The sequence below is a fragment of the Mytilus trossulus genome, chromosome 2 (assembly GCF_036588685.1).
Source record: "Mytilus trossulus isolate FHL-02 chromosome 2, PNRI_Mtr1.1.1.hap1, whole genome shotgun sequence".
Lineage (NCBI taxonomy): Eukaryota > Metazoa > Mollusca > Bivalvia > Mytilida > Mytilidae > Mytilus > Mytilus trossulus.
In genome coordinates, this window is record NC_086374.1 from 64502622 (window position 1) to 64530145 (window position 27524).

The window sequence follows — 27524 nt, forward strand, 5'->3', positions numbered from 1 at the left end:
CAGAAATTCTTACCATATTTGTGTTTTGATAAGTATAAATGAAAATAAAATCCGTTTAGCACACTATGTTAAAGTAAAGAGATGATTTGTACTATAAAGCTAAATTTCTATTTGTCATTTTTGTCTTAAGAACTTACATGCACTAAGGGGAAATCATTTCACCAGTTTAAAAAGTTTGAACCTAATATGACAACTGTATGTAGCATGTAAACTGCAGTTGCATGCATTTTATATTTCTGCATACCTTGAGTGGATGTAATTTTTGCATGGTAACTTTTTGCTGCTTTAATAATGGGGACTTAGAAGACATGCTTTTATTCCAATAATTCCCTTTGTTTGACTTGAATTATTGATTGATTGATTGTTGTTTGCTTAACATCCAGTCACAAATCTTCCATAGTTTGTCAAATGTAGAGGATTTGGCATTCGCTCTACACACGGCATCAAACTTAATGTCCCTATTCTAACTGTACAAGGCTGCAAAGTTATAAAGTTAACCCACCCTCAGAACAAGACTTAGGAATTTCCATATATCATGCCCAAGTCCACCTTTGGGTCTTTAGATATTGGCAAGAAAGTAACATTGTCAACATTTTTTAAAAAGTGCCTCCTTTCGTGAAATATCCATAACATTAGTAAATTTATTGATACTCTAATTGGCTGTCTTGTTTTTAGTTAGTAATTTTACATCATTTATTGTACATGTAAATGAAAATCAGGTCTTAAAAGATGCAAACTCCAATGAATGTTTTAATGTAATATATATTGTCCTATAAAGTCGATAAGCTGCAGGAATATATAGGTTTTTTTTCATGACCATACAACCCTTGTTGTATTAAAATGAAAAAAACATGTATTCCATTGGCTGCTTTCTCAAACAATTGTTACCATGAGTTGAGCAGTGAAAAACAATTAAGCTTCATTTACTATCAATTAAAGTTATACCGTATTCGACCATGTATAGTACACATCCCCCTTTTCATTCCCCCCAAATCGTGGAAAAAATTGAAAAGTCCCACCTCAAGATCCTCAGCAGTAAAATCTTGTCAAGAAAGTGATCAACAGTAATACTGTAATAAAGAGATACATTATAATTCTCTAGAAAGCTTCAGTTATTGTTCTGTCAGATATAAAATAGTCTTATGATAATAATCAAAATCTATCACCTTCCGCCAGATGTTAGACTTATAAATTTAATTGAAAATTAATAGTCATTTCAGTGGAATATCAAACAATTGATTTAGCTGTATAATTATTCAGAAATATAACACATTGGTTTTAGAGATTGGTGTTTTAACTGATTCATAATGTATTAGATATCCTATAATTTTGCTTTGGTAAGGATTATAGCATAAACAAATCACAATCAGGAAGTCTATAGGTTTACATATTTTACATTTTCTTGTTTCTTTAATATTGGATTATGTCAATAGCATTTTTAAATTAGTTCTTGTGATTTTGATATAAAGGATAGATTCATGTACATTCTAAACATAAGATTTAATCACTCTCTTCTGAAACTGCTAAACTTTATTTAATCTAACTTTCTGGTTACATATACTACCAAGCTTTTTTGAAAATATGCCATTCAGTCAAGGATAAACACATTCTTTTTTCTGAATGATGAATTGGTAAAATTTCAAATTTCTTTTTTTTTTTATAAAAGTTGCAATTAAAATCCTTGTGAATTTTAGAGAAAATGATTGTTGGATGGCCAGTAAAATTTAGTATAATATGCTGATATTGAGGCATGCATATGATGCATGGCTACAATGACACATGAAAATGAACCTTAAGAAGTAACACTGTTTATTGTGGAGTCAAATTATATTTATGGGTACCAACTTTCTTTGCACCAGATTTATATAGTTTTAATATGCATGTATTTTGGAAAACCATGTCCTCCATCTCTTCACATATCACAAAAGCTTGAAAGTGTATCACTTTCATCAGCACACACGTAAGGGTGTTATGTGTAGGCCATATTAGCAAAACAGATTATTCAGAACCTCCAGTGTGTAGATGGGACACAGTTTCAATTGAATTCGGAATTATTCTTGTTGGAAGTTAATTTTTAACAGATTTCTAATGTCATATTATGATATTAATCTGTCAGACAATTTTATATACTTTCAGCTATTTTTAATGAAACCCTAACATTCATAAAATCAGTTGAAAGACTTTTGAGCTGTTGTTGAGTCAAAATGATCAACTTATGAATTGTAAAATGAAAGTAATATTTGAATATACAGCAATTTAACCTGGCTGACATATTCAAAATATCACTTCATATTCAGATACATGTATTCATTGTATGTACAAGACTGCACCTAATGAATTTGGTCTATTAGCTGTCATTTATTTATAGGGTTGAGATATTGGCTACAATCTGTAGAAAGCATGGATTTTAAGTTATTTAATGTAAAGTGAGAAAATCTTATGAGTTTTGACTTTTATATCTTTGAGTGATTTTGCAGCTACATATCATATGTTTGTAATTGTTATGTAATAATTAAATCTGAATCTGGTTTATCCATGAAATTGTTTTATTAAAATGAAAGTATTTGTGGAGGTAAATGTGAGTAAGACAGCAACCCAATACAAAGTATAGCAAAATAAGACATTGAGAGGTCAAAATAAAGTCTTTACCTCAATGTCAATATAAAATGCCTTGGGTATTGTCATTTGTTGTGAATGGGCTCAGAAGTTTCTACCAAAGATGCAAGAAAGACTATCAAAAGTAGTTAGTTTTAAAGCAATTCCTTAAGTGAAAAGCTGTAAAACCTTTCTGCACCAAATTTATCAGAAGTTTTTTTATTTCCTTTTACACTAAGATAAATCAGTGTTACTCTATCAAATATATAAAGTTGCTGTCTCCCTGAAATAGTCTGCATTATGTAACACTACTTTGAATAATGAAGAAACTTTGTATTCAGTTTACTAGTTTTACGTAGGAAGATTATTGAAGTGCAGTTTTAAGGGGCTTTGTCAGCAGATTCTCCCTTGACCGGAATTTTATATATATATATTTAATTATATATACTGTGAGTCATTACGATGCATGAAGACATCTTAATTTGAACAATTCATTCCTGCATAGAACATCAATCTCGACATTGGCTGACGAGATCCCTCCTTACCATTGATTTCTACACGTTTCAATTTACAACATGTGAAAAGCTATTTATATAATGGGACCTGAGATGATGGAGAATTTATTTGCTTGAAAACTATAAGCTACGAAGAAAATTAGCCCTGGAAATAGTCATTGAAATGTCCTTAATTGCCTCTGATGGGGAAATTTGGTGGTTAATTATATTTCTAAATGTTTATCTATTGGTGCTGTATATAGATGTTTTGATTGTAAGTGATTTCTAAATTGTAGACTTTATTGCTTTTTAAGTTATTACCATAAAATTTGTCCGGAGGTTTTTTCGTCTTTGTCAGCAAATTAAAGAAGCAGACTAACCATGTGTGAAATTGGCCAATGAGATTTTGATTCATTTTAGAATAATATTGTAAGACATAAAAAATTTCCTCCCTAGGACTGTGTTGTTATGTCTGAATGTGTCCTAAGTAGTCACCTAGACAATATAAAAATAAAGAGATGTGTTATGATTACAAATGAGATAACTATCCACCAGAGTTCAAATGAGTGAATATGAGCAAATATGGTTTATTGTAGGGCTTTCAACATTCATAAAAAAACATGGTTTTAAGTTGGCTATAAAATGCCCAGAAATGAACAAAATATGAAACAATTTAAACCAGAAAACTTATAGCCTAATTTATAACAGAACAAATAAGGAAAAAATATATGACAGACATGAACCAACAGCAACCACAGAATAACAGGCTCTTTACTTGCGACAGACACAAAAAGAATATGGTGGGGTATAACATGGTAATAATGATGTTCTATGGTAATAGAGAGAAATGGCTTCTAGGTTAATACATGTATTAGATAAATAAAAAAAATCAGGGAATCAGATGTGTTCTGGCCATCATTATGTTTTATTGAAATAGCAATATGAAATCTTCAATCAAACTTAACATCATCTTTCTGCTACCACTCCTTAGGATGTCTATTTCTGCCCCTGGCAACCAATATTTGATCACTTCTGTAGAACCTGTCTTGTTTGAATTACCTCAGGCAACCTGATTTCATCATAATTATCAAATCAATTTCAGTAATATAACCATTTTGTTCAACTTAGAAATGAAACAGTTCTTTTGTTTACTAAACAAGAAAGATTTATTGATAAACATTGAGGTTTTCGTTGGTAACTTGTGTTCTTAATATCGACAATTACAATACAGGATTTAATTGAAAAATTAGCCAATCTGTATGTATTGATTTTGGGCTTTGTTGCTTGGGACAACCTTCCATTCTAAACTTGTTGCTCTAACATTTGATTATTAGTGACTGCAATTTATTTAGAATTGTTGGTTGATAGAGAAATGACAAGAATTAAATGAATGGGTTTCTGTAAACATGATGGTAGACATTAGGAAAAATCAAAAGGATTTAATAAGCCGTCATCTAGTAATAAATATACTCACAATAATATTTAAAATTATATTTGTAACAGTGGGGGGAAATAAAATGATAGCATGTTAAACATTGAATTAACTGTTGCTCAATCAAGTGACATTGCATTTATTGCACAATATTTCCAGGAAAAAAATAGATTATGATTTCCAATATTTTTATATGTATACAAAGGATCAGGCATTTTGTAGCTAAAAACCTCACAGGAATGCAAAGAAAAACAAGCCAAAAAAATTGAAATAAACTTGTATTTTCATGATTCTAAGCACAAAAATGTAACTATTGAAACTGTAAAAGCGTTGATCATTCGCACATTAAAAGTATGAAGCGCTTTCTGGCTTTATACAAAATGTACTTCTGTATACACTTTTACATCCTTATAAAATTACAAAAAGAAGCCTTCAATTTTTAGAGAATGGCATTGCTTGAGATGTTGATTTTCTATCTGAAATGACATGCACTCTACTTCCCTTTTTACCTAAAATGCAACGTTAGCAGAAAAAGCTAAGCTCAAGTTCATATAAATAATTTATTGTTGTAACTTGATTTCTGGTAAACTGAGTTTTGTATAACTTGATACTTATCGATTATATGAAATATCAGAATATTTATCCTATATCAAATGGTCCTCTGCATACAGAGAATTCTTGATTTTGCACTAAGTTTTGTTATCTTTTTCATCAGTATGAATAGTTTATTTAGAACACTAATAAAATATATTATCTAAAAGTGATTAATTTAAGTGTTCTTTCTCTCAATTTTGTAAAATAACTAAAATGGCATGTTGCCTTTCTACTTTATTGAGTTAATTGCAGATCTATCGTTTCAAAAGGTTAAACTAAAAAATTAAAGAAAATGGTTTCTCTTTTACTGAAAAAGCAATTTTCATACATTAGCTTTATAGCAGGCATTTATGTCTTTAAAAACCTTCTGACATTTGATCGCTGGGTTTGATTTCAAAAAGCTTTAGACTTTAAGTTTCTACAGGAAATTCTATCGACAGCACTGATAACTTTTATGTTTAGAAAATCAATGGGATCTTTCTGATGCAATTTACGGTGACAAAAGCAAGTTGATGAACCTACAATTTTTCCCCAAACAAAAACTAAAGAACCGTATTTTTCCAATACAATAAATTGCCATTATATGCCAGTATAATTCGCATTATAACTTTCACATTGATGGTCGTGGAAGTTTCTCCAAGGCACTTTTTAAGTGATGGTAATTATGTGTTTATATTTATTCTGCAATCAAGATTTAACTGTACACTGTGAATGGAACCAACAATAGAAACATATCTCGACACGACAGCGATTTAATGAGCCAGGTCCTAATGCCAGAGGAAATTAATGTAGAATTGGTCAATGTATAGCTTTATTGAGATTTTTGTGATTTTTATTCATGCAAGTGTCTAACCTCTAATCAATAAAATGGCTATCAGAATGATTAGATTCGGAATAATGTTTTTCTATATAGTGCCAGGCACAGTCGTTTGTAATGGTTACAATGTAGAAAATAAAACATCCATTTATTTGAATCTTATTAGAGATTTTGTATCTTCTTCATGGTATCTGTTACTTTGAGACAATATGATATGTTTATAACTGCATCAATATTTTATAAGCTTTCAATATTTCATATTTTGAGGGACAGTTTTAAAAGACAAGTAGACAGTTGATATAGTATATGCAAGATATTTATAAAAAAAAAAAGATGACTTTTGATATTACATTTATAAGAAAAAAGTTATTTTAAGGTAAAATTAGTGTCTTCAGCCATCTTAACAATTTTGTAAAATAGTAGAAAGCAATAGTCTAGATTTTCAATGATTATGCAATTTTTGAGATTGGAATGCAATTCATTTGTAAGTCTTTTCATTAAAATGAAAACAGTTGTGTGATTAATTCATTAGTAAGGCTGTGTTTCAAAAATGTAAAATTATTTATGTTTTATTTATTTTTATTTTGTTTAACTTGAGGCATATAACTTGATATAAGGGGAGACAATTCAAGTAATCTAATTTAATTTTATACAGGATGTTCAGTAAAATTACATATTTTGTATTAAAGAAAGTATAAGTCTTGTTTCAGAACACATTTTTTTCTCTTTACTCTCTGAAGAACTACCAGTAGTTCATTGCAAAATTCATTTAAAAAAAAAATCTATCACAAAAAGTATGTCATTTGGTTTCTTGTGGAGAGTTGTCTCATTGGCAATCATACAATATCTTTATGTATGATTGTACATGGTATTCAGTTTAGGTTGTCTTAAAAAGATTCAGTTTTGTTCTTTAAAGTTTTTTCAGTGTTCAGATTATCAAAATGAAAAGAAAAAATTCCAAGGTTAAAATCTCATACACTATGAGGTAATATTTATCCTTAAGCAATTCTTTTTGGTAGGAAAGCAAATCTTAAACAAAAGTTGATATGCTTCAGCCATTAATTTGACTTTCATTAATTCACATCATCTTCATCTAGGATGATTGACTAACCAAGCGGTAAGACAATCTGGAGTGCGTAGAATGTAATACTAGATTGAATTATAACTCCCTGTTTCTGCCCTACAGCTCCACGGAAAATAGCGATTAACATTGACAAACAGGAATGTTGTAATATGTGCTTGCTCTTCTCCATATTCTTTATAACTTCCACCTCATCAACATTACTTAATTGCAATTTACATGGTTTCCAAGGTGAAAGAAGGACCTTAGGTGAATTGATTCACACTGTCAAAGCATTATAGTTTTGTAAATGGTTGAAATTTTGAAACACTTTGTTTCAGAGGATTCTTCTCCTTGAGGTTATTTCTTGTACGTTAAACTAGATGCATTTATTATTATTAGTCCCAAACTTGAAAGGTGAAAAAAAAAATGAATTAATTAGTTATTTATAGTATCGTGATTTAAAGAAACTTTTAATGATTGACATCCCCATTTTAAAATCTGATACAAATGATTTGAGGATTCAAAAGAGTTTTTTAAACAAATCATGCCATTGCAGATAACCATATATGTATAATAGTAGCTCAATAAATGATGATTCACAATTAAAAAAAAACCTAAATAATTGTATCAAGAGTAAATTAGGAAAGAGGACTCTCTTAAAGAATGTATTATCTGCACATATTTTCCATAGAAATTTAAAAACTCATTTGAGAAATGTGAACCTTGTTTAGCATTCTTATCAATATAAACCATATATTTATTTTTTCAATAAATATATATTAAAGTACTTATGAAGAGATAATTTAAGATTCTCCCAATATAATAATACAGTTTATTGACAGAGGACCTGTTTATTTGAACTTTGACTGTAATTGTATATAAGGAACAGTAGGACTATGATTGTTCTTGTCTCTCGGTCGACTCTACTTGATTATAGATTTTTCTTGACTATACAAATATTGGCTATAACTTGATATTTTGTCCAATTGCAGTGACAGTTTACATATCAGTATTGGACGATTTGCTAGCGAGAACATCTGTGTGTACATATTTGTTAGAAGTTCAACCAATATCTCTCGGATCAGGCCAGAACTTGGAAGACTTTGTGTGAGTACAAACTTATTTAATTCTAAGTCTCGGGGGAATTTTCATAAAAGGCATTTATATATTGTTGTCTTTGATGTTGTTCTATTAGTAAATGTTTGTCATTTGCACAACTTGCTTTTAATAAAAGTATTAATTTTTGTAATAAAGAAATTATTGTATGATTAGCTGGCAAAAATATTTCTACCTAATAATAATTATCTTGATAAAATGAGGGATAGAAAAGTGTCCAGAATTACAGAGAGAGAGAAAGAAAAATATGTATTTTAAGGAGATAATTTGTTTTTTTAAAATGTCAATAATGACAAATATATTTTTCATTATAACAAAATCAATATTAATGTTTTTCTGAAATTTAATACTAGCAAAATTGTCTTTGTAAAAATGAAAGCAATCTTAGCAATTCATTATTGATGACTGCTAGATTTGAAAATAAATGCAATTCTTCAAATTTAAAAATTCTTTCAAGCAAGCAATGTTAAATTCTTGACACAGTGTCAATTGATAAAAAATGAAGATGACCCTGTTGAATAGAAATAAACGTTTTAGATTTATAACAGTTAATATGACAAGAAAAGGTCCCATTTGTTTACATATGATAAAATTCTTCAAAGATGAAAAGAACTGTATTTGTGTTAGATTTGTAAACTTAGAAAGTAAAGGAGATGAGATTTAGGGGGATCTTCAGATATCAATAAATGTCTGACTAAACTGGGGCCCATATGGGATAGGTATTTTAAAACTGTATGACGTGTTGAGGCTCTTTTATACTTGTTAGTCACATCTATATATATATATAATTTGATTCTTGAAAAAAATCATACTGAGCATATTTTTTTTACTCTTTCAGAACTTTTTAAAGAGTAATTATCAAAATTAAGCTCACGACTTTGACTAAGTATGCAATTATTAAAATCTTTTATAAATTATAATGAGCTCAATTGCAGTGTGTCATATTAATTTTATATGTGGTAGTTTGTCAGGTTTTGAAATGATTGCATATTTTCATCCAAAAAAGGATTTGGTATGTAGAGTGGTATTTTAAGTCATAAATTTTCAGAATTCTTGAAGACCATTTATAACCACCAGAAGTCATTAAAATTTGAAATGCCTTTGTGATCTTGAAAGTTAGCATCAATGTAAACCTTTATTAGTTTTCTTCCTTGGGAAGGCCCCCATAAAGTTATTGAACTATTGGTAAAAACCTCTTTCATTGCAATCTAAAAACTATGACCTTGTTGTAGACAGTTGAGGTCACACATTATACTATCAAATTATTTGTAGTTTTCATAGATTTTTTAAAGTATGGTTCTATGTGTTCATTGAGCTTTGTTTAAAATTCTATCAATCAAATTCATAAAATCTATGACTGAGAGAAAAAATATATTTAGACTTGAATTTAAATGTGATATTTTTATATCAATCGTCTATATAGATAAAAGTAATTTGACAATGACACACACCTCCACTTGACAAATATATTCCTTCCTTTGAAAAAATAGTGAAGGAAATTATATCCTTTATTTGTATATATTTTACATTTTCACATTTAATCTTTTGAGCCAAACATTTGGAAACAAAGATGTAAAAATAGAATTTGTTCAACAGGTATTTGTATAGTAAATGCTACCTTTCAGGCTTATCTGGTCATATTAGTTTCCATATCCATATCAAACTGAAATTAAACTAGTGATCTTGATAACTAGATAACCCAAGTCAAACACTGGAATTGGTAGGTAAAATTAAGATAAGAAATTTGGAATGTGTCAAAGAGACAACAACCTGAACAAACAGCGGAAAATTGCTGAAGGCCACCAATGTGTCTTCAATACAGCGAGAAAATCTCGAGCCAGAGGCGTTCTTAAGCTGTTTATTTCACTTGCTTCATAAACTAAGTTTACTTACAAAAACAATTTGCAAAACTTGTTTCCCATTTGATAAGTTTAAGAGATTCAAAATATAAACACCTATAAAAATTATCCAGTTGGTACATGCATTGTGAAAGCCTTTTGTATAAGCACAGTAATTTGAACTGATTGGCTTACCAGTTTGTATTGATTTAAATAATGAATTAGATTTGCATAATGTTGTTTCCTGTCATGATGATGTGACTGATGAACCATTAACACGTCTAACAGTTTTGTAAAATGTCAATGATAAATTTATACAACTTTTAAATGTTTTAGCCAATTGGTGTTAAAAACAAAAATGGTGGAAGATTTTCTCCTTGCGTTGGAGACCTATTGGTGACCTTTGGTTGTTGTTTGCTCTTTGGTCAGGTTGTTGTTTCCCATTTCAATTCTTAAATTTAGTCCAACTTGGTGCAAAGACAGAGGCGGATTAAGGGGGGGACAGGGCCCCCCTTTTGAGAAAAAAATTTGGTTGCTTGAATAGGGAATCACTGAAGCGTGACGAAATCGGGCCCCCTCTTAGGCAGCCAGTGGGCCACCACTTATGAAAATTTCTGGATCCGCCACTGAAGACTTCTACACACAAAATACCTTAGATTTAAATGGTATTTAAAATTGAAAAATGAAGTTATGTAGCATCTTAACCTTTCTCATGTGGGTTGTTTAATAAATTTAGAGCTGCAAGGAAAAATAGAAAGTACACTATATATCATCCTCCATCTGTAATTTTCCCTGAAAATCTCAGGTAACTATTTGATCTCTTTTGATGCTGTAATGTTGAGATAAATTCCTCCTGCAGAATAAAATTATGTTACAACATGCATTCCTTTTACAGAAATAGATACACAGAAGTTCAATGTATCCAATTTGATATCTTGGGCTTGGTTTATTTTATTAATATCAATGTACAACCTAAAATAAACATTTTAATCAAAGAAAAAAACTTCTAATACGTTTTATCATTTATTGGGAGTCTTTTGATCTCTGAAGAGATTGACCAGGTAAAAATAAGACCAGAGAATTTTATTGGTGATTAAAAGAAAACCTGCATTGAAGTCAATAAAAATTGGATGTTAACATTTCATAAAGGGGTGTCTATTTGTTCTGATGTATAGAGACTAGGAATAATTGTACTCGTAGTGTTTGAAAGGCGCCTTGTAATTTTCAATAATTTTGTTGAAATTACAGTACAAGGCCTTTAAAACAGCATGTGAATAGATGCAGTGTTTAACATATAGATTCATGACTTTTAATGCACTGATAAAACTGTGGTCTTTATTTTGTTTAAAAATTTAGAAAATCTTCTCTAATGGGACTTGAATGTTATAAATATTTTGCAGCAAAATGTTTGCTTTTGCTGGGTGTGATTTTTTTCATAAAGAAAGACTTCATTTCAGCTGCAATATTCTGACATGAAACATAGTTTTGTCAATAATGACTTTTTCTTCAAATTTTGTTATGTCTTATTTGTTTTGGGGAATTTTTATATCTTTCCACCAATGCTTATCTTTTTTTCACTTTGATATCAAAGAAAAGAAAACCTTTGCAGTCACCAAAAAGATGTAGTAAATATTAAAAGTGATTATCATGTGCACATATTGTAAAAACAATAATTTAGAGACAGTTTCATGGCAATACATTTGTGCTTTTTCTTCTTCATCATACAAAGTTAAGTCAATCCAAGGTCATAATGTGAGTAATAATAAAGGTTAACATTTTATAGGTTACTCGTTGAAAGGTCATTTACTTCTGGTTATAGTTTTAATGGTCATTCACTTTAGGACTTAATTTGATTTCATCCATTTTAAAATTGCAAATATGACTGTCGAATAAGGATTAAAACCTGTCGAATTCAACATTTGATGTGTTCATTCAAAAAGGAAAATTTAAAAATGGTTGATTTTCTTTGCATTATTTAAATGCAAATTTATAATACAATTTTGCTCTACTTACTGTCAAAACTAGGTTTGAAAATAAAGTAGAAAACTGATAAATATTTTACTAACCTTTAGAAAGAATATTTGTTTTTGCTTTATTTATATTTGATTTTAGAAGGTATTGTAAGATTTAACAAAAAATGTATAAGATACCAAGGGGGTTAACTCTGGCACCAGGAGATACCATGGTAACAGGTGATACTTCAGCTTTGAAATTGTAAAAGTGTGTTCCTTGTACAAGGATAGAATTAGCTGACTTTTATTGATGGGTTTTCTCTTCATCAACATTAGTTATGAATAGAATGAATATAAAAAAATATTATTGAAAGTCGAGTCAGTTTATGGTTTAATCAGTAATGTATAATTAAGTATGATATTGATTTAAGTATAAAATACTACATTTTGTATTTGTCAATTTTTCTCTGTTATTACGTGACATGGATGGAATTCATCTAGGTCCATCTAACTGTTGTGATTAAGTCTATAGAATTGTTACTTGGAATAAATTGGATTCCCATCATATATCCATGTACTATGGGATATTGCCATTGACTGGTACCTAATGGATTATTGACTGCCACAGTAACATTACATGCAAGGAATACAGTTGTATATGCATATTCATATTAGGCTAAGATGTATAGTAAATTACCTCTGTTTCCCTGCTTTGCTTTGCAGAAGGATATATGGTGTTTCCAAATGTCAAGAATGTTCAAAGGGTAGTATCAGCAATGTTTCAAATGGAATGATAGTTTCATAACCTTGTAGTCTAGGAAGACATTTACATTTGATGATATGTCTGTTGTCTTAAATTTTCCTTCAACATTGAACAGATTTTTTTAATAGTTTGGTGAAATGTTGGTATGGTTGTTTACTCTCTGACATTGTGGCTTGATATTATATGTACAAGGAGACAAGCTATTATGTTGTCCGTAAATGTAAACGTTTTATTTTTATTTCAGTCTCAGCCATTCAGATTCCACCAATCCTATAGGTAGATTAGCATTAGCCAGAAGACGTGGAGATGATCATCAGATGAAGAGTTGTATCCTGTCCCTAGGTAGATGTCTCCAAAGACTGATCACGTCTGTAAAGTACAATGATAACAAAGTCACAGAGTCTATTCAACGTATGCTGGAACTTCTACAACAATTGGCACTGAGAGATGAGGTAAGTTCAAGCTTTCCTCAATCCACCAACATTGGTATCCACAACTATAAATAAACCACAGTAAATAGGAAATAAATGAAACTTTGACTCTACATGTTATAGATATTTGATGTGAACTCTCCAACACTACAGTCCTCTGGAATAGTACTAGGTTTTTATGCTTTTAAGTAACATTTTGGTAACTGTGACCTACATTTGAATGTTATTTTTCTCAAAGTCATTTGTTTGATATTTTATCAGGTACCAGGTACACAATGGCATTCACAACATAGAAATAAATTGTGAAAAGGGTTTAACTCACTACATCAATACTGAGCACAAATAAACTAACACATTCACAAAAGACGCAAAGTATAGATCTGATAGTACCTGCAGTTACTGAAAGCAAGTTGATAGCCAATAACAACTAATAAAAAATCATGTATCTTAAGATCAAGACATATCGGAGACTATCTAAGACCGAAATATCAATCAAAACACATCAAGTAAAGTAAAGTTTTCCCTGGTTATGCAAGAGGAATTATTGAGAAGAATAAGTTACATACTGTCAGAGACTGACAACCATCTTATCCCTCCTGAATTAAACTTAACAAGGAGCAGTTGTTATCATCAGGTTTAGTACTCATTATAAATGACAGCTTTTCTCAGTAATTAGCTTAAATCATGTACAGGTTGTACCATATCAACTGCTTTAACTATAAAAAATGACTGAAAATACTGCAGTGATTGAAAAGTCTTAAGATCAGCAATCAATAAAACAATACCACTGTTTAATTGAATTTTTGTAGACAAAATAATTTCCCAGTAGGTTTGTTTTCAAGATATATTTTAAAGAACGAAAAAAAGATTTCTTTTCTGTTCCTGGTATAGAGACATTGATTTATTACATTTCAGTTAGAAGTCTTACAGACAGTCCAAGCATTAGAATCTTTGGTGTCATTAAGTCAAAAGGTAAGAAGATTTCTTAGAAGTACATGCACTGCATAATTGGGTTAAATATATATATAGATGTCTATAAAGCACACCAACCAGTTACTTGATATGTTCTAGATAGTCTAGAATAGGTGATACTGCACAGATGAGGATTTTTTTTCTCATAAAAGTCAGAAGATCTGTGCAATGGTACCAGGGGTGTATCCAGTCAAGTTTTAAAGGGGGCTTCATACTATATGTCTCCATTTAACCCTTTCCTCCATAATGATGCCTTTTGACGCCACCCCCCTTACTCCATAATGACGCCTTCTGACGCCTGTGTAGTACCTCAGTTGAAACACTTTGACTACAAAGTGTCTACATTTGACTTAATAAAGTTTGTATCCAATATGAAAAGAAATATCATAGGAATATCCAACTTAAATTTATTTGATGAAATAGTTGTTTTTAGCAATGCCTTAATACTTTAAAGCATAAGTTTAGCATTTTATCAAAAAAATCCTATGCGAATCAAGTATGCAAAAAAAAAATTTCAATGGAGGAAAGGGTTAAAAGCATTGATTGTCAAAAAAATAAAGACCCCTTTGATCCACCACTGGGTACTGATATTAGATGGTAATATATGTAGAGGTGGGTATGTTATAAAATCTTAATAGCAAATTGTATACGATTTCAAACATCTTCTTCTTATATTGCCATCTCATATCTGTAGTGTCGCAAAAAATTTCGAGATTGATATATACCTTGTTCATATTTGCAGTTTACCACTCACATGAATTAAAAAAAATTCAAATCAGGTATTAGTTGTTTTCTATTAGACACAAAATATGTCGTTTAATTGTTGACCAACTTACAATATTCCAGAATGTATAAATATAGACTACAAGTTTGTATAAATGTGTTTGCTACAGATATCAACTCCTGAGACACAATTTATGCATTAGATGTTGACTGCAAGAGCAATAATTCTGTGTTAATGTTGATTTAATTTTCTGTATTAGTGTAATTCTACTGGTGAAGCAGTGATAGATTCTGATTGAATTATATTTCTCCGTACAACAATGTCCTAATGTCATGATAGCAGACACTGCTAAGTGCAGTTTTATTTCTCTCCTATAAATGTTGTGACTATGGTCTTATTCAGAGACTATATATCAGATAAATTAATTGTAATTAGAGAACTGACAGTTTGTTTCATGTGGTAATTTGACGAGAAATCCTAAGAATTTATGACTTAGCAGAAAACGGATGAAAAACTATCTACATATGAAAGATTAGTTTAGTGTGACAAAAGTTTTATGCCAGCCATAATTACAAATTTGTATGAAATCGATTTAATTTCATTTGTTAAACTTATTTACAGTTCTTCCTCTATATACTTTTGGCTATGGAAGTGAATGAAATTAAAAGGGGAGATAATATTAATTCTCTTGAAGTAGCAAACTTGTCACACAATCTTTCATTCTGTACAGATTTTCTGTTTCTTGCAGATTCATTGATAGTTTTTTTTCATTTATTCAAATCGTTAAAAGACGCTTTGCAATGTAGAACTATATATATCCTACAGACACCTGTCAGTTGTTGGAAACCAAATACATGTATATGCATATTTTGTTTACTTTTACATGTTTTGGGGGACTTTTTTGTCAATGGATTACTGTTTCACATTCTTCACATCTCCTATTCATAGCCTTAACATAACTCATATAAATCAATTTTGAAATTTTAAACTTTTTTTTTATAATTGAGTTTAGAATTCTTCTTGGATACCTTTTTCACAACAGTTCATTACCATATTAATTTGGAAAATATATAAATAACATTTAGCTGAAAAAATTTCCAAATGCTGTTTTATCTTCACATCAAATATTTCAGAATAACTTTTTTTAAGTAACTAACATTTTGAGCAGTTTTTTATGTGATTTCAGTCTTTTGGGAAATGAAAATTAGTTTATTTAGATGTTCATGATAGGATTGATAACAGTTTATGGGAGACTTTTTACATTAAAAACGTTCTGTCACCATGGGGATAATAGCGGCTAAATGTAATAGAACCATAAAATCTAAATGTTTTCTGGAATGTTGGAATTCATAATGAGATGAATTTTTCAAGCTCACCTGAACAAAAAGGTTTGTGTGCCGTTGATTGGTATTTTATTAATTCAACTTTTTTTCAACTGCCACTCTGGACCAAACTTTTCAGTAGTGCACTTGTGCTGTTGCTTCCTGGTTTTTTTTTAAACTTTAAATTTCTAAAGCAACATATTCAGTTTAGATAACATATCACTTCCAGTCCAGTCTTTTATTTCATTAACATTTCCTAAATAATTTTGAAATTGTATCTGCTGAATATAAGCTTCCTAAGAGTTTTTTGTTCTAGAGGTTTGTCATTAAGACAGCAATGTTGAAGGATAGAAAAGCAGTACACGAGGTAATTTGAATTTGTAGCATCTTATTGGATTTTTTTAGAACCAGGAAGCAATATATTCTGTTTGCAAAGGATCCATAAAAATTTAGATGTTGTATGATGTTCTGTTAAATTTCTGTCAAATTTTCTCCAAATATAGTTGCTGATCTTGTTACACATTGACAAACTTCATATTTTCTCTTATCATGCATTCTTTCCTGTTGGGATTTAACCTCTAGAAAATAATCTGTCAAATTCAGGAATGGGACATTTGGGAATGAAAACTTTAATTTAATGTAACGCTGTAACCTAACGCAAAACAGCAATATAAAAAAGCATGATGATAAAAGATGTTTTATACGGGATTGATCGGCAGAAATGAATGAGCATCATGGGATATTTGTCTGTGTCTGGGCATTTCATAAACTAATTGATTGTTCTGTGGAGAACGACTTTTAGGGACGTAATTAAAATGAACCTGGAGGAGACAGTATCATAAGTATTAGAATCACATAGAAGGAAGGGATTTAAAACTAGATTGAACTTCAGATGACACCCACTGTTATTGAAAATTTACATAGTCATTTTACAGGTTTGAAAAATGTCATTAACAAGAGTTTTATTTCTAAAAACAAAACTTCAGAGAAAAAAGGTTCACAGATTAAGAAAATATCTAGTCTAAGAATTAAATGGGATTATTGAGCGAGACTACTTAAGTTGATCTATGTTATTGCAGATTTTAAGATTGAAATGCATATTTTCTTACACAATCCATATCTGTGCCTTGTAATTTATGAAGACAAAAATATTGTTTTTCTGTCTGGAAGTCAAATACTTATATAAGAAAAATAGTTCTGTGTCGATCCCTTTTAGAATCATTTGATTGATGTCCATATAAGCATAGCTGGTTCTAAGGAACCTTTTAGTCGTACATCAGATACAAAAACTGGAAGAAAGACTTGTCAGCAATGATATAGAAAAAAATCAATGTTGAAAAATTATAGTTTAGCATTGATTCATGGTAGACAAGCTTTTGTAGATGCATAATTGATTTGAAAAACGTTGTCTTGAGAAAGTCAGTCTTGTGGAACACAAATTGTCTTTGTTCGCGGTCCTTATCCATTCATCTTTGCTTCCCATGTTACAGATTTTTTTCTTCTCATCGATCTTGCTGCAAAAGAAAAGGAAGAAGCTAGCTTGAGTACTTTATAAATTTTTAATGTAGTTAAGGTGGGCGAATTGAAGACTTAATTAACTAAATTGAACAATACCAATTCTGCTAACAAAATGTACCAGTAAAAGTATTAAAAACTTATCTTAAATTATAAGTTAAAAAATTGTATGAAGAATTTATAAATGTTTTAAGCTATAGAAAAAGTAAAATATTTTAAATTTTAAAGACTTGATTAATAATGTATTTTAATGTAATATCTGCAAATAAAGTTTGAATTTTCTGATTTTTAGCTATGTAAACCATGGAATCTCCAAAGGATTGCATGTCAGTTGAAACAACCATTATACTTATTATTTAAAAGAAAAAGAAAAATGTCAAGTCATAGTTGTAAATGAATGGAAATCCCTAAATCATAACTCTTAGTTAGTTTCGTTAAGTTACGGATATACCACCATTGATTTGACAATTAATGCATACAAAACATTGATTGTCAATAAAAAAGTTTAATATTCCTGAAAAAACATGGTTTTCTATTACCATTGACTTCCGTCATGAAATCAACCCGTCCTATGAAATATTGAATTGCAATTAATAAACAATAATGCTTTTCAGTTTCAAACTAACACTGGGATATATGGAAGATTAATTACTCCAAGCTTCTTTAGAAGTCATTTTTATTTTATTTCTTGATTTTAAGCCAATTGTTGGTTGGGAAGCCTACAGCTGCTTAGTGGTTAGTCAATATTTCAATGTAAAATGGTTTGATAAACAATAGGTTTTTCATCGTTTTCTGGTATTAAACATATTCATCAGTCCTTAGTTAAACCTTTGAATGTTAACATTTCTTTTAGTTAAGACTGATACATAAATGATGCATATTTACATAGCTTTTGATACTTTGTAATCCTAAATAATTATTACAATTCATTTGAACATTTTGACATGGAAAAATAATAGATTAGATGTGTTATTTCAGAATATTTTGTTAGATAATGTTTAAATAAGGTATTGTAGAGCTTCATTTCAATGACTTGCATGCCTTTTCAAAATATAAACACTGTTTCACCAAATCTTTTGGGTTAGTGGGGTTTACTATTGATCATTCTGTGATGGAAAGATACCAGAAGGATACTCAAACTTATAAGTCTAAGATAAACTCGCACAACACCATGGCTAAACAAGAAAAAGACTAACAGACAAACAGTCAAACAATAGTGCACAAAACCAAAAAAGATAACTAAAGTATAAAAGTGCATATATAGAAGCAGGTTTGCACATATTTTTTCCCAATTACTGTAATTTAAACACATAGAAACAGCTTTAATACCACTTTCTTGAGTTTGTGATAAGTATCACATTTTACAGCTTATGTCTAGTATAGTGGTATATGTCTAGAATTTATTGAGAGAAACCTGTGAATATTACATGTTAATAGAAGAACTTGAGTGTTCCCTTTCTCATCATCTTAGATGACATAGATTTAATAAAGAAATATTGTTCCTCGATAAAAACTAATTAAAGAATGGCATTTATTACTCAATCCAATGTTGGAGCATGTTTTTCTGTGCAGTTAATTTGATGGAATACGTATAATATTTGTGAAATGTCCAATTATAAATGATATATTTTCTGTGGTTATTTCAAGATTTAATAAAAAGCACCTGATTTCTGACATTTAACAGCAGTATCGATCTTCTTTATTTCCTTAACATGGTAATGTTTTAGTAGAAATTTGCTTACAAAAAGAAATAACATATTATTTTCTCTATACCTATATTTGTCTAGATAGAGGAATATATGAATTCTAACACAGAATATGGAATGCATAAATCTGACTACCAGTAACATTATAGAACCCAGGAATGGTATAAAAAAAGGGATGAACCATTTCACTTATTGTTAATGAATATGAAAAAATAAATTAGATGAAGTTCAATTATCAATAAGACAGCAACCCAATTAACAAATTAAATACTGAGCTGCCTGACCACTTCCATATTAGGCAACATTTATTGTTTCATTGTTTTGTGTTATCATCTATGTTGCTGTTAACCTTGAAATCCTTGAAAATTGTTCGACAGAATCCAACCAAACTTGCATAGATTCTTCTAAAGGACCTTAAGTTATGCATCTTCCATTCGGACCCTATGCGACACATGGTGCTAATGAGAGTTGAAAGGTTGTAAGTAAGTTATGAACTTGCTTCTTTAATTTTATGTTTTCTTTTCTCAATGTTTATTTATCTAAGGAGAGCCAACGTAAATTGATTTTACAAGCAATGGATTTTTTTGAATGAACAACTGTCTTTTGCAGCAAATATACAGTTTAATTATAAAATTTTTGTTTAATTTAAGTTTTCAATGTAAAATCTGGTGGCATTTAAATAGACGAGACTTAGCTCATCTTAATCAATTATACATGTACAATGTTGGAATGGTTTTATCGTTATAGACACAGTGGTTTTGTAATACTGCGATGAATATTTTATTGTTTCTTGATGAAAATCACAGACGTTTTGTGTTTAATTATTCATTCCTGTAATATAAAGTTATATATCTGTCTTCTGTTAACTTTGTTATTAGTCCATGTTCAGTTAAACTGAAAGTGGAAGAGAAATTTCGTGCATTTCCTCGATAAGGATTAAATGTTCAAGTTCAACTAAAGAGATTTTCTCAATAGCCCTGAAGACAGATTTTTTTTTTTAGATATAAAGTATCCTTGAAAATTGGTATCCACAAACATACTTGAATCCAAGGAGTTACAGCACAATTCTGTTTTATTTGGGCGATCATGACGTGTAATTACAATTTGTATATTGAGTAAACCATTTTTTTTTCGTGAAAATGAAAACCTATTTTGTAGTCATACTTTTTATTAGCTCACCTGGCCCGAAGGGCCAAGTGAGCTTTTCTCATCACTTGGCGTCCGGCGTCGTCCGTCGTCGTCCGTCGTCCTGCGTCCGTCGTCGTTAACTTTTACAAAAATCTTCTCCTCTGAAACTGCTGGGCCAAATTAATCCAAACTTGGCCATAAACATCATTGGGGTATCTAGTTTAAAAATTGTGTCCGGTGACCCCGCCAACCAACCAAGATGGCCGCCACGGCTAAAAATAGAACATAGGGGTAAAATGCAGTTTTTGGCTTATAACTCAAAAACCAAAGCATTTAGAGCAAATCTGACATGGGGTAAAAATGTTCATCAGGTCAAGATCTAACTGCCCTGAAATTTTCAGATGAATCGGACAACCTGTTGTTGGGTTGCTGCCCCTGAATTTGTAATTTTAGGGAAATTTTGCTGCTTTTTGTTATTATCTTGAATATTATTATAGATAGAGATAAACTGTAAACAGCAATAATGTTCAGCAAAGTAAAATCTACAAATAAGTCAACATAACCAAAATGGTCAGTTGACCACTTTAGGAGTTATTGTCCTTTATAGTCAATTTTTAACCATTTTTCGTAAATCTTGGTAATCTTTTACAAAAATCTTCTCCTCTGAAACTACCAGGCCAAATTTAAACAAACTTGGCCGCAATCATCATTGGGGTATCTAGTTTAAAAATTGTGTGGCGTGACCCGGCCAACCAACAAAGATGGCCGCCATTGCTAAAAATAGAACATAGGGGTAAAATGCAGTTTTTTGCTTATAACTCAAAAACCAAAGCATTTAGAGCAAATCTAACAGGGTGTAAAATTGTTAATCAGGTCAAGATCTAATTGCCATGAAATTTTCAGATGGATTGGTCAAACTGCTGTTAGGTTGCTGCCCCTGAATTAGTCATTTTAAGGAAATTTTGCTGTTTTTTGTTATTATCTTGAATATTATTATAGATAGAGATAAACTGTGAAGGGAAACAATGTACAGCAAAGTAACACCTAAAAATAAGTCGATATGACCTAAATGGTCAATTGACCCCATAAGGAGTTATTGCCCTTTATAGTCAATTTTTAACAATTTTCATAAAATTTGTAAATTTTAACTAACATTTTCCACTGAAGCTCTTCGGCCAAGTTCAATATAGATAGAATGATTGTAAGCAGCAATAATGTTCAGTAAAGTAAGATATATACAAACACATCACCATCACCAAAACACAATTTTGTCATGAATTCAAATGCGTCCTTTGTTTAATATTCACATAGACCAAGGTGAGCGACACAGGCTCTTTGGAGCCTCTAGTTTCTATATTCTGTAGTTTATTTGTGTCTGAAACATTAGGACTGTTATTTTGTTTCAACTTTAAAAATCCATTTTTTCTTTTAAAATTAAATCTGTAATGGTCTTAAGTAGATAATGGATGACTGTAAAAGTCACTTCATTTAGACAATGTTCTTTTTATAAAAAAAAAAGAAGTAAAGATTAAGAAAACATCAGGTTGAGCATCTGTCTGGATTGAGTTGACATTTGAAAATCTAGTGGAATTAAGGGCTGACTCAGTCTTGATGCTATTGTCTGCACATATATATAGGAGATTTAAGGGTCCAGATGCTTTGGTCAGGTAGAATATTCATTATAATCATCATTAGTATTAGCTCCATATCATAAATGGTAGTCTAGACAGTGTCAAATTAAATCAGAAGGATTTGGAAAACAAAGTATAGGAATTTAGTGCCTGCATGAAACTCCATACAGATTCTCTGTTTCATCAACTACAAATGAAAATTCATTGTTTTGTTTTGAAAAATTTCATTTTAATTGTCTTGAGACATTAATTTTTCGAACTTGAAAACCACAGAAACAGTTTAATTAAATTATAAGATATCGAGACAGATAGTAAGGTATGAAATTCCATGAAAGATTTAAGAAGTTTTGAATTAATCTAAATATATTGGTACTTCATGTGTTTTGTTATTATGTTAGTTGTTGGTTGTTTTGTTTTGTGCTTCCGACATATCTATTGAGTTGAGTGATTTGACCACTAATTATGAAAGTTTGTTCTTATGTAAAACTCAGACAGGTTAGGGGAGGGTTGAGGGCTCACAAACATGTTAAACCCTGCCACAATCTTGATGTGTCTATCTCAAGTCATGGGCCTGTAACTCATTATTACATATCTAAAAGCACACTGAAAAACATTTATAAAATATAAAGAAGGATGAAATGAATTACATGAGTTTTAAGTTGTCTGATTGGGAGTGAAAAAATCTTTGTATTGTGCTACCTTAATAGAGGATAACATACATTTCCATGATACAGACACTAAGATGATCTTTATCTTTGTATAATACTCAGTAATTTTGGTTAAGCTGTTGGCAAGATTAAACTCTGCAATTCGGTAATTTCCTAATTGTACATTGTTACACTGTAAATTGATCAGTTAATTAAACCTTACAGTTCTCATTTTAAACACATTAAAAAGTCAGGAAATTCCCATTCAAACTTACAAGAACTGCTATTTTCACAAGTTAAATTCAATTTACTTTCCGTTTTTGGTGAAAATTTAATTTATTTCCTGTTTCAGTCATTTTATCCGATAAATTATTGGGGTTTATGACTGTTTAAACTCTATATTATATAACATGTTTCTATAAGGACTATATAGGGATAGGTTGTTACGTATATGTTGTAAAAGTGTTGAGGGCAGAGAAGTTATAATTCTTTATCTCACTATTGGGTAAGTGTACTATAAATCAGTTTAAGTATTATACATAAAATTAAGAGTAAGAAATGTGTTCCTGTAGGATCGATGGATTTATAAGGTACGATTTGTCCCAAGGTGTTTTAAATTTTCTTGATTCTAAATTTTAGTTGCCATGCCAAGATTGATACATTGGCTGTTACCATTTAAGATTGTTATGTTGGTTGTAACCATTCAGAATTGGCACATACGAAGGAAGAAGGTGTAGTTTGTTATAGTTTGTTATAATCTTGTGGATATTCCAATATTCAAGCTATTTTTTTAACAGTTAACATATTACAAAAGGAGCTGTGGCATGATTGCTTGTCTATGAGACAATTATCCACCAGAAACCAAAATGATGTAAATAACAATAGGTCACTGTTCAGCCTTCTACAACAAACAAAACAATTAGTTTTTGTTCTGTAGTCATGAGGATGCTGTCTTATTATAATTTCGTCCTGAACATGCATGAACTATTTGCCACTGGACTGGAAGCAACCAACAATCAATCAATCTTATTCCACTTAAAATAGTCTTGAATTACAGATTCAGTAGATACAGCCTTGTAATTTAGAATACAAATCAAACAACATTGTTAGAAAATCAATTGTTATTTTGTATTTAATCAAATTATTCTTTTTTAATTGTGGTAATTTTCCATGCTAGGTTTTCTTTTAATAATCTTCATCTGATTGTCTGGTGTATTTATTATTTTTTTCTGCAATTATATCAAATTATCAATCTTGGAAATATAAGCATGCTTCAAAGATTTATTGATTTTATGAAACATATTTATCTTAATTATGCCATTAATAAGTTTAGTATGCATCATAAATTTGGGTTTTTAAAAGATTTTATACTGGTCAATAAATAAATGTTTTATGATTGAGGGGATCCCATTGGGATATTTTGATACAAAAGGAAAATGTCAATACTCTATTGTAGCATTGACAATGATTAGGTGTCACATTTTTAAATTCTTCACATTTTTGGGGTTATTGTTTGTGAATAAAAGGATTTTGATCAAAGAATCAGCTATCCAACAGCACTCAATAATCAAAGAAATAAATGTGATGCTATTTGATAAAACACCAGTGTTTACTGGACATGCAAAGCTCTGAATCTGACTTTTATTTGGCAGTAAATTTTGTTCTATGAAAACAATTGGAACTTTTAATACTGTGTTTGAAATAAAACTGACCTTGTTAGGTATAAGTCTGTTTGTGCCAAGTGTTATACAAGTGTTTTCCAACCAGAAGATCCCTCTTCAGAACTAGTTGTAACCAAACTTTATCAGAGGGATCTATTTATTGGAAATGCTGATTTTGAATATACTAAAATTTATGCGAAAAAGTTGTAGGTATAATTAATGGTTTATTACTAGAATGATGTACAGTATGTTCCCTTTTGGAATTTCTAATTACCGGTAACAATATGATTCTTATCCCTGATATAATTGAGATATGTATAAAAATCTGTTGTACAACTAAACCTATAAGATTCAATATGGTGTGAAGGTTTCATATGAGGCATTAAATGATGATATTATGATGGTAAGTTAAACACTGCTATGGTACTTAGTACTTCTATTGATGGACCCTGTAAGAAACTTAGTTTCTTTAGACTTTGATAATTGACAAACTAATGTTTCCTATGAAAGACTTTACAAAGATACAGGCTGACATCTATTGACTATATATCTATGTGAAATGATTATTGCTTTTATAGGTTTGAATTAACAGTGACAGATGTTACCAAGTACTCAAAATAAGCTTAGGCCAACCTCTTCTTTGTTTGATAGTATGTTTTTCACAAATAAACATAATAGATAATAATTGATATCTTAAGTTAATCTTTATTTTTTCTTTGCAGTTTGGTATGGATGCATTTGAAGAATCCATCAAGCTATTAAAAAAGATAGAGAGTAAATTGAAGCAGTTCAGTTCTCCAAGTGAAGATTTGTATATCATGCTCCATAGAATCACATCCAGTTTAATAGAGACTTTGGCTCATCAGGACAACTTGTTTGAATCTTGGGCAGCCAACACAATGTCAAATGAAAGACATACCTTGGATACACAGTTAGGCTGGAATAGTAGCCAGGACAGTATGGTATCTACCGAGGACAACAGTGCAATGACAGAGAACAACAGTTTTATTACTACACATGGTAACAGTCTGAAGAACAGCAGTGATGTTCAAGACAACAACTACTCCTTACCTTCTGATGACAGCTCCTCTCCTGACATTGGGTTGGTACACAAACTTCATGAAGAACAGATCAGAAGGATGCACAGAAATTATTTAGAGGCTGTCATACAAGTTCATCATTCTCTCTTACAGGTAAGGAGGTTCTTTATGTCACACAGGTTCAACTGGTTAAACAAAAAGGTCTTGTACTTTTTATCTAAAAGCCCTTTAGGGACCAGGGAATAGAAATCTAGAAACGTTCTAGTTTTTCATGGTTTGTACTGTTAAATGGGATACAGTCTCAAACACCTAGTTTGATTTATCTTATAACATTTTTCTTTTTGATGATTTTAATTACCGTTACATTGACTCTGTGTATGAATATGCATGTAAGATTTGCCTATGTACATCAAATAGCTATACATATTCATCCATTCATCAAAACAAATCAGGGGGAAATCTCTACTGTAAAATCTGTGTATATTTTATGACTTATATTTATAAAATGAATCAATTTTTTGCATGACCTAAAAGGATTTATTTCATGCCCATATAAATGTATTAAATTCTGAAGAAGAAGCTGTTACCGTTTGTGATCATATTGTACTTTTCTTGACATCTGTTGCTAATCGCCATTACAGAGTTAAATGATAATCATTGAATCCTTGTGGTATTTTACAGAGTCCTTCGTGGCCATTAAAACATGTTCACAGTTGTTTATTATTTTAAATAAGTTTCTATCTTCCTTTCATCAGTTTATATTGATTAGTTGGAATCAAGTTAAAAATCTTTTTCTCAAGTTAATTTTGTCATCAATTTTTCCTTTGAAAGTATTGAGAGGGGATAATTATTCATGAAATCAATAGGCCATGATAGTTACTTATACGTTGGCAAATTATTGCTGTTAATTGATAATCAACTCCCTACAACGGTTGTTCTATTGTTTAGGTGTTTATATGCATCATTGAAAATTTCCAGTTTATAAAATTTATTAACATTCATTCATTTTCTGATCGGTTAAATTTTGATAAAAATCCGGTTCATGGGATATTTTATTTGTATTACATGAGAAATGTTTGTTTATCTGTTCAGTTGAGTAATTATTGGTTTATTGTGAATATTTGAAGTCCAGTTCAATATCAATATGACAAAGAGAGTTATATCCAGGATTTTCCCAAGTTTGAGGAGTATTTAGTCCTATAGAAACAGCTTTCCAGGCACTTTTAGCATCAACATTTTGATGAAGTTTTGTGGCTAAGAAATTTATATTGACATATTTCTTTTGAAATATTTAAAAAGATAATCCAGAATTTGTTAGGATTATAAACTTTGCTAAAGAATTATGGTATGTTTGAAACCTGTTTTGATTTTTTCAAATCTAAAATTTTAAGTGTATCATGTAAAAGATATGAATAAAGTTTCAATGCAGTTCCTTTATATAGAGGTCAGCTAAAAAAGTAGGAATAAGATGGAAAAAAATTAGTGTGTAATTGCATGTTTTTCAACTCGAACAAATTTTTATAGTGGCATCATTATGAAATTGCAAATGGTGTTTCCAAACATAAATTTAATACCTCTAGAAGTAATATTGTATGCATTAGTTTTGTCAGTTAAGTTGGCTTTCAGATGCATATTAGCAAGTGATATTGCACAATTAAAATTTGTACAGAGATGGTTGGCCATATATAATGAGGTGACCGCACTCAGTTGAAGTTAGATATTACTTTATTATAGAGTGTTGTAGAATTGACTCTTTTCTCCGCACTGCCACAACAGATTACACAAGATATACGTTTTCAGTATAGATTCTGCATAATTGATTTGATGTGCTAGATAGATTTGATGTATTTAGGGTAAAACGCATTTCTCTTTGGTCTAGACTATGCCAATATTAAACAACAGTTTAATTTATTTCTTCTCGGAATAACCTCTAAGGTTTCATGTAATGATAGGAATCAGATTTTAGTGTAGTTTTGAAATAATGATTTATATGACTCAAGGTTCAAATCATTTCTGGCTTGTCTATTGTTAATAAGAACAGGTTATTGTTGCACAAAGAAATAGAACATATTCTTTTTGGACC

General features: G+C 30.3%; 1 protein-coding gene across 1 annotated transcript in view; it reads left to right on the forward strand.

The window, feature by feature from the left end:
• LOC134707773 (polycystin-1-like protein 1) overlaps positions 1 to 27524 on the forward strand; it is a 195324-nt gene that overhangs the window by 105819 nt on the left and 61981 nt on the right. The window contains exons 30-33 of the mRNA XM_063567812.1: positions 7988 to 8102; positions 12909 to 13116; positions 14011 to 14067; positions 25124 to 25594. Coding sequence (XP_063423882.1) covers positions 7988 to 8102; positions 12909 to 13116; positions 14011 to 14067; positions 25124 to 25594 — 851 coding nt within the window. The remainder of the gene's footprint in view (positions 1 to 7987; positions 8103 to 12908; positions 13117 to 14010; positions 14068 to 25123; positions 25595 to 27524) is intronic.